This window comes from Prenolepis imparis, unplaced genomic scaffold (genome assembly GCF_030444845.1).
Source record: "Prenolepis imparis isolate NDT839.2.m4 unplaced genomic scaffold, iyPreImpa1.0 SCAF_1, whole genome shotgun sequence".
Taxonomy (NCBI): domain Eukaryota; kingdom Metazoa; phylum Arthropoda; class Insecta; order Hymenoptera; family Formicidae; genus Prenolepis; species Prenolepis imparis.
Genome location: NW_028141159.1, coordinates 10,878,173 through 10,887,660, shown reverse-complemented (window position 1 = coordinate 10,887,660; position 9,488 = coordinate 10,878,173). Strand labels below are relative to the sequence as shown.

Genomic DNA, 9,488 nt, shown 5'->3' with positions numbered 1-9,488 from the left:
GATAAAGTATATATGTATATATAAGTTTGATAAAGCAAACATAAATGCGAGCATTGAAAATTTGAAATATGTATTTATTAATGTATTTTGCGCGCTGCGGGTTTTTAATTAAAAAATAAATTAATCCAGTGAAGGTAAGACACCCTGTATTTCGCGTGTGTCATTTACCAGGGCTAAGTAGAACAGCCGCGCTATAGAGTGCCAACTCGGTTTCGGTGAGCTTCAGTTCGGCGATACTTCTGGCCAGCTCGAATACGTTGGAAACAAGCTTCATTTCCGCCGTATCCGTTGTATAAAATGCATCCTGCAGCAGCAAGGTATCGCCGTATAAAACGCAGTTTTGCTGGAGATCGAGGTACCTGCTCATTCGTAGCACAGCCAACTCGAAGGAACCTGTTATATTTTAATAGAGTATCTCAGCATATCTTAGCGCTTTTTTATTTTCGCTTATCTAACTCCTTTGAAAAACTGACGCGGACATTATCTTCATTACTCTTCATTAAGCTAATTAAAATGAAAAATGATTATATATATCCAGTATCTATCACAACAGTTACAATATTACCTATTAATTCGTCAACGTTTAAAGAAAATTAGAAAATTTTCAACAAACTCTTTTGATATTAAATTATTTTCCCACTATATACTATATGTAATACGAAATAAATATTGATTTATATTAGAAGCTATTAAAGTTGTTTTTGCACAATTGCATTAAGTAAATAATAGAGATAATGCAATTACTTACCTATCCCATTTAAGAATTAAAAAATAGAATAGAATCTTCAGATTATATAACTTTCACAAAATTTGCGCGTTAAATCGCACGCGCAAGAGTCCGTGAAAAAAAGAACCGCTTGAAAAAAAGAAAGCTTTATCGCCGATAGGCGAGAAAGACGTGTTTATGCAGTTACGTACCGGCTTTTAATAAAACAATCTGGTCATCTTGCGAGAGCTTCATGAATCCAGGGACCATTTTGGCGAACTCAATGATCTGCTGGATAACGGTGGTCAGTTTTTGAGCACACTCCAACCAGAGCTGCTCGTGCGCCATATTTTTATAGTACAACATTCTGGGGATGTCGGTGGGGGGCTTCCGGAAGGACTCCTGGATCTGTTCCGTAGACACCAGGCATGTCCTTGCGTGCGCGTCCGCTATCGTTTTCGAGAGAAGCTCGCTGATCTGTGCCGGATCTGCGGAAATTCAACGTATTTCCCGCTCGTAATTCGTTCCCTTCCTAATAGATAGGTTTGGTAAAAGAAAAAAAAAAAGAAACGGACGGTGAAAGAATTTATTTCGCAAACAAAAAGAATCACAAATAGAGATCTTAAGCGTGCAGCATAAGCGTACGATTCTTATTCCTTGTTGCACAAATTATCCTCATGTGTAATCATTGTATTAATTGATAAATTATTTTTTTATACATATATTACAGGAAATATTTTTTTATTACAAGGTTAATCCAATTACAAATATAATAGTGCAAAAATAGTTTAGATTTAGATAATCTGTCATGCTGTAAAGGATAATGATGTTTGAAAAGATGTTTGTCTCATTTATGCTCATGCAGAAAGCGGCGTATTTGTAGATTTCAATGCATTTATATATCATAGTTATATATATGCTAAATATTTTAATTACTTAATTAAAGTTAAGGCTAAAAAATGTAATTTTTATAACAATATATAAAGCACTATAAAAACAAATATAAGAAATTAATCTTGGGGAGTATATATTTCGCGTTTTCAGAAAAATTTTAATATTTTTACATTTACATTTATACATTCACATACATACATATGTACAATGACATCAAGGAATACTTTTAAATAAGAAATGTAGTTTTAGATAAATGTACAAAGAAAATAAAATAAAATTTATATTTTGTACATCATGATATGCAAAATAGAGAAAAATGCACAGAATACTATTTAAGAAAAAATTTCAAAATTATTAAATTATTAAATTCAATTATTATTCATATAATCAGAAATAGATATTACGCAAGATATATGTATAGATATGTATGCACAACATGCTCAAAGAGAATAAAAAAATTTTATAAATGCTATTTTTTATAATTTCTCCGAGAGTAACTGTAAAAAAAAAAAAAAACACGCATAAAACATTCAAAGCGTTTGGACAGACATAAAATATTTTAAATTAATATAATACAAATAATATATATGTATGAACGTTTAATAACATATTGTGTAATGTGAAAATTCAAGTTTCGAGATAAAGCTTCAGAGGACTAACATTTTTAACATATAAATGTAATTTAAACACACAATATACAGAAACGTTTATAATAATTTTATCATGTTGGCAGGTAGACATAGATAGCCGCAACTTGTAACATAAAAGAGCAAGCAATTTCCATTTTTCAACAATTCTTTATGAATTTTTCATGAGGCTAGACTAGTTTGCATGTTGATTAATGAATTTCGTTGGCAAATCACCCTTACTCAAGATTCTATTATAATGTAATTAATTTATCTTACCATTATCTCTAAAAATTATTGAATTTTAAGATGTTAGGGTATATATGCTATATGCTCAATATAAATATATTTCAAAATAAATGATCTTTTCATTTTGTGTGTGTATGTCTGTATATATGTATAGAGAGAGAAAGAGATGCAAAGAGAAATCTAAAATTTCTAAAATTTTATCAAAAAGACAGATATTATCTTATTATGTTATCTAAATTAATAATATGATTTTAACAGTTTAACGAGTTTATTCTCATACATTGCTTATTATTTAATAAATATATGTCTGTCCTATAAGCAGTCTTCATTCGCATGTTATTATTAATAATAATAAAAAAAAGAAATATTTTAAGATATATTATATATAAAATACAAAATTCTTCAATAAAAAAAACTTGTAAAAAAATAGAATCTCATCATAATCTTCTCCCAATTTCGTCAGTCCTCGAGAACTTTTCTGCAAGGGATCGACAAGCAAGTGGCTAACGAGGGGGATAACCGCATGCCCATGCAAAGGGACACAAACGCAACCTCACATCTCATCGCATAGGACATACTGGGCAGACTCGGCACTTCGTCATCCTCAGATGGGTTGCTGACCCTTTGCTGCTGGTTGCTTAGGAAGGTCGTCGAGTCGACCATCGTGTACGAGCCATGGCCCAGGCCGGCGAGCTCGACGGTGGTCTCCTGCTTTACGGCGACGATTCCGCCGCCGCTTAGGGAGCCGCTGCCGCCACCACCGCTTCCACCCCCGGCAGCCCCACCGGTGGCCGCGGCGGAACCGCCACCACCGCCGTTACCACTATTACTACCGCTACCAGTACCGCCACCACCGTTACCACCACCACCACTACTGCCGCCGCCGCCGCCGCCGCCTCCGCCACCGCCACCGCCACCGCCACTGCCGGTACCGCCACCCCCGGCGCCGTTCCCGGTCGTCGAGGCGGACAGAGACTTCCCTGATGCGCCGAAAAGTCAAAGTTCACGAGGGCTTGTATTGGTCTCAAGAGGGGTTTGGGCCGAATAGGTCTAAATATTTCAGCCCTGTGAATGAGTCCTATGCAGGGCCTATCTTACGCCTGGGCAAACCGGACACGTGTTTTACTTCCCTTTTATTAAAGTTTATTAAGGTATATATTATATATAGTTTAGGGAAATATAGTGTCTCTTCCTTTTTGCCTTTTTTATTAAAATATAGAGTGTAGATAGTCTCATTAATATTTCTTTAAATTCCCAGAATTCTAAAGATAGGCTCTATATGGGACGTTTCAATAAAAGAGGAGAGTAATATTTGTAAAGGAAAAACACGTGATAAACTTTTTTTGAGAAATGTTTTGTTTAAAAATATTACGTAATTATTAAGCTCCGAAGTTGTCAATATTAAATAGAGCTTGCTATTTAAGTAATAACTGTTTAAGTAAAACTGTTCATGTATAAAATATATATATATATAACTAACAATAAAATGTATAATTGTAAAGTTAAAAATATAACTAAAATTCTGTTAAGTATAGTAATAATTCATAATTAATAATTTTCTGGGGCGTTCTACAGTAAGGTTCATCTCTATATAATTGAACTGATTGTGAGTTTAAATTATTGTCGAAGCATCTGTAAAGCTTCACATAAAATTTCGATTGAAGCTTAGAACGTGTCTTTTAATAAATAAAGAAATAAATTTAAAAAAATACTATAGCATCGGCAAATCTGCATAAAACGTAACATTATCAATTACATTTAAATGTTGTGATAATGTCTTTTAGCAGATCTGAATGTGTTCTATTCAATGCGACACAACTCTGTTAAAGTTTAATTTCTACTATATTGCATAATATTCAAGTTGGGAAAATTTTGCATCCAGTATTTACCGTAATAACGGATTTTAATCTACGTCATAAAATATATGAAGATATTGTATACTGTATTATTACAAGACATAGAATTGTACCCATATAAATTGTAGCGATTTAGGTATAAGAATGTTTGTAACAAGTAAGAGTTAACAAAAAAAGAAAATGAACGAGAAACCGATTGACAACAAATGATGAAACGATCGAACGGTGATTGTAAATATGAAATCTATGTACTCTCTCTCTACATCTTTTCATTATCTATAATTTAAATATTCTTTATACTACTAAATTGCATAAAATTAACAAATATTATAGAACAACAAATATTATAGCTAACAAATTTTTTAGTAATATCAATTTTTTAAATTGTTGTTATAACTTTTTTTAGCTTTGGAAATTTATAGTTTTTCTATAAACTTTTACGAAATTTGATAATTTTTAACTATTTGTTAAATGAAAAAAAAAGTTTTTATTTCTTTAAAATTATAATATAATGTAAAATCTTTATATTTTAATTTTTCGGTCTGATAAAAATATTCGACAATAGTAAATATTGTCATTGTATCAGCCGATTGCATGGTAGATCGCTTATCTATTTCGTTGTTGTACAAAGTTTCGTCTGTATATTGAATCAAATTCAGATTTAGTTGATCTCAACTAACACAAGCTTTGTTGATTAAATCTAAGTTAACTCGAAAGGGAACACAATCGATTGTGTGGTTGAAAACTAGATTCCCAGTATACAAGTATTTTGCATTGTCATAGTACATTGATAAATTATATATAATAAAAAAAGCCAGATTAAATATCTTCAATAAATAACGAAATATAAAAAATGAGTTGTTTAATATAATTATTTAATAAAATTATTTATACAAATAATTTAACTCTATGACATTAATTAAAGCTACATCTAAAATTTTTTACGAGTTTCAAACGCAAATTTATAAAAAACTGGTATGCTGCAATAACGCTAACTAATTGAATTGTATTTATAGTATATATAATATTTGTAAGCTAAAAATTTATAATTAATATTGCAGATATAAATACAAATAAATTAGAAAATATTATTATTACGTAGAAATTTCTTAAAAATTCTGCGATAATATAATACTAACTTATTCGTATTCATATAAAAATATTTACAAAGTAAGAGTTAATAATGTTAGTAAATGTGTTTCTAAATTATTGTTAGTTTTATATTTCTCATAGTTAATTATGAAATAAAATTTAAAGAAAGAAGTAATATGAAAGTACCGAAGGAAATATTTATATTGATGCTGCGCAAAAATTAATTTTATTTTTTGTCGTATAATAGAACACGAAGAATATTTGCGGTGAGAAATAATTATCGATGATAAGGACTGATAGCATGATAGGAGCTTTGGTCACATTAAAGGCGTGAACGCAATTAACTGCGAGTTAATGACAGTGCTCCGGAATGCATTTAGCGTGTCGGTTACGAAGCGAGAATACTTAACAGTCGCGTCTACATTACAAGATCCAATTTAATGCGTTTACTTATTAAAATAATCTTTTAAATAAAAAAACACTAATACGATCGTACCGAATTCAATTTTTGCATAACGTATCGAAAAAATCTACAATGATGTAAAACATTTATATAAAAGAGAAATGTAAATTGAAAACTTGTCAAATTATATTTTACTATTTTTTTCAGTTTTATCTTATTGCAATTTCTATTGTCTTAAATAAAATAGCAGTTTTATATATTTCCGAGATGATAGTAATTAAAATGCAAAAAGTTAGTTCTTTATAAATCAGAAAGACTTCTAATCATATATATGTTTCTCTTTTGTATTTGTATTTTTATACTAAAGTAAAATGGAGATACTCTTAATTTTTTATCATAAAACTTTTTAATAAAATTTTATGTGTTAGAAATTTATAAACACATGTAATATATATATATATTTTTATTATGAAGAGAAGTACTACTGTATTTATTTGCAGAAAAAATTGAATTATGCAAAGCTCCAGAACTATCGTTGCTCATTTCTTCAAGAAATCTTTGTACAATTTGGAATAAATTTTTCTTTATGGAAATTTGATTGGACAATTTGTTTTTTTATAACTTGAAAACTTTTCTCATTAAATATCTTTGTAACTTAAGCGCCCATTTAAGATTCTCTTAAAGTAAAGTTTAGTTTTAAATCCGCTAAAGAACAAGCTATCTTTATTATTCTTTATTATCTAAAATTTAATTTCCGAAAAATCTTTTAATCTCCAGTGTTCAGTACTTCAATAACTTATTAATATTAAAACAATCACATCTCTCTCTTTTCATTTGTAGCTATTTATAGCTAAGAAAAGTTATGATAATTCTGGGAAACCTGATTTATTTTTTAAACCATCCACAAATTTTTTCGATAATGAGAATAGAATTAATTTTTATTTTATTATAAGATTTTTAGTTTCTACGAATTATATTTCATTATACGCCCCTATATGCATGTGTGTGTGTGTAATATAATTGGAAAAATATTACAGTATTATCTTTTATCGTTTCATTCAATGATACGTGTCAAAATTAATGAACGATTGAATTGGTCCACGTCTATGTTGGAAATCGTAAATGAAACATTACTTACCGGTAGTGACTACGCTGGGAAGCACCCCTCCTGTCGCTGTGACGGCTGAGGGTGTGTCGGGCGCGACGGTATCCGCGACCTGTGTCTGCGTCGGCCTGGGATCGTAGGTCGTCGTGCTGTCGACGTAATCAGCGCTAAGCTCGTAATTCGTCATCGCCTGGTGATTGTAATTCGTGTAACTGCCGGTACCGGGACCTGACGACGTGTATTCGCTACCGCCGTAGGTGTACCTGTCGCAGACAAATGACGGGTCCACGTGTAAATCCGTCCTCTTTCCCGTGACGCAAGTTACAAGAAAGAAGAGAGCAACATCATTTTGATGTCGTTCGTTAGCATTCATATTTAAATTTATGTCGCAACAATGACAGCTAACAACCTCAAACTATTGTCGTTCTTTCATAAATTATAGATTTTTATAAATTTTATAAATATTTAGAGATATAATTTTATAAATATATAATAATTTTATATACACATTTATATATATATATATATAATTTTATAAATTATACATGCATGAATAAAAATTTAATTAAATTTTAAAATAATCTGACGTAATTTTTTTGACATTCTATTATTTTATTATGAAATTTTAATCGTACTTACCCGCCATTATAGGGATGGTGTTGATCCGAACTGCTTGGTGTCTGGTGCTCGAACACACTGCTGTCCGGCGCCGTCTCCGAGGCCGCCCTCATTTGTGCCCTGTGGAATCTAACTTCATCTTCGACCTTTTCCCGTTGTTTTTTCGACATGCGCCCAAATTTAACGGCTGCGAACAAAACAAAGAGTTTCATTAAAATTATATCGCATTATTAAGAAAAAGTTCAATAAATATTAACAACAATTCCTTATTTGTGATAAATTAATAAAATAATTTAAAGTTATACGTTTATAGATTATAATATATTGAAAAAAAAAATTTCTTCATAAAGCACTCTTAAAGATTCATATCTTAATGTTGTCGTACATTGAATAATAATTTAAAATTCTTTGATCAAAAATCATTAATCACAATGGAACGGTCTTTTGACGTTTCTCCATTATGATTCTTATATTAGTTAATTAAAATTGAATATAGCAAAATATAGATTTTTAATATAAATTTTATTGTAAGAGAATTCTGCAAAAATTAAAATACAATTCAATATTTTAAAATGTACTCATAGTACGCATACATTTTTTACCACAATCTTGTAGATATCGATCCCCTTATTCTATCTTACGCTTATTATACTAAATTATACAGACGATGTAAAATTTTCATTGTAATTCTGCACAATTCCTAGATAAGATAAAGAATGCATAATCGAATATAGTGTCAAACGCTCCGTTTTCGATTTGATCTCTTTCACTATTTTCCATCCTATCCTCCCTATCCTGTCTTCTTCATTTTTACAAACTTATTTTCACCATGTACGAACAATCAGAACACAGAGAACAAATAGAAGAACAATCAGTGCGACGGTTTGTCACGAGGCGATAAAATCTAACGGCTGTTTTGTGGATGGATCGAGATCAAGTCGCACGCGATCTTTCTTTCACTGTTTGTCGACAGACCGGTTGGATGGTTGGTCCCTTCCTCGTCGCGAAGAAGAGGCTCGGCGAGGAACGCGGAAGAGCCTCGCCGCATCCTCCTCGTCTTCTTCAGCGACGCTATCATCGTCTGGTCGCGACGCACCCACCCAATGACGTCACACATGCGAACTGTTCGGGCAAACATGCGTGCTGTTTCGAAAGCATAACACACTATTTGGAATGTTCGTAACTTTACGCACATATATATTTTGCATATTAATATTTTTTTGCCATCTTGAAATTTATTTTTTCTTGATAAAAGTTCTGGAGCACAGGTTTTTTTTAGAAGCAATTGATAATTAGGAGTTTATTATGAGTTAAGCCAAACAAGCTTTTGTAGATGGCAAAGTCTTTTTCTTTAATTAATTTTAAGGAAATTAAGTATACGTATCAATTTTTATATTTGACACTAATGAAAGATTAAATACTAAATATAAAAAATTAGTAGAAGAAAAACAGCGCTAAAAAAAGCAAAATAAATTGATTTGATAAGAATGTATTAAGTATCTCGTGTTGAAACTATTAGTATTATATTTCTCAATCAAAAAGTGTCAACTTACATTATTTTTGTCTTTTAATATGATAAAAAAAAAAAAAATTATTTCGGCTACTGTCTCCGATATCAATGCATTCTCAATGTATCGCATACAATCACGCGCGTGCGTATCACGAGGGTGGTTGAGGGTTCGAATGACGGGCGGGAGCCGAGAGGGTGATAAGGGGGATAGCGACGTCAGTGACTAACCGAACAGCTATCATGCAGAGGCATGGCGAGGAGAGGGACGAAGCGGAGGGTGATCGACCGAACGCGGATAAAGTGTGAACGAGAAAACGAGACGAAGAGAGAAGCAAGGAGAGAGAGACAGAGATGGCAACAGGAAGAGTATGCACACCGACCGGTAGCTTACGATGCACTTTCTGGTATTCTGTGTACGTGCGCGTGTCC

The 9,488-nt window shown here is 31.7% G+C and overlaps 1 protein-coding gene across 9 annotated transcripts in view; it reads right to left on the bottom strand.

The window, feature by feature from the left end:
* Positions 1 to 9,488, bottom strand: part of Hr3 (nuclear hormone receptor 3 ROR-beta) — a 99,850-nt gene that overhangs the window by 9,957 nt on the left and 80,405 nt on the right. For 7 of the 9 annotated variants that reach the window (XR_014426842.1, XR_014426843.1, XM_083054386.1 and 4 more), the window contains 5 exons: positions 7,571 to 7,736; positions 6,965 to 7,194; positions 3,033 to 3,455; positions 919 to 1,194; positions 169 to 393 (listed from right to left, as the gene is read on the bottom strand). Coding sequence is in view for 7 of the 9 variants with exons in the window: in XM_083054386.1 (XP_082910512.1) it covers positions 169 to 393; positions 919 to 1,194; positions 3,033 to 3,455; positions 6,965 to 7,194; positions 7,571 to 7,736 (1,320 nt within the window). In the remaining 2 variants the exon portion in view is untranslated. The remainder of the gene's footprint in view (positions 1 to 168; positions 394 to 918; positions 1,195 to 3,032; positions 3,456 to 6,964; positions 7,195 to 7,570; positions 7,737 to 9,488) is intronic. The other 2 variants (XM_083054352.1, XM_083054396.1) reach the window with 2 other exon arrangements.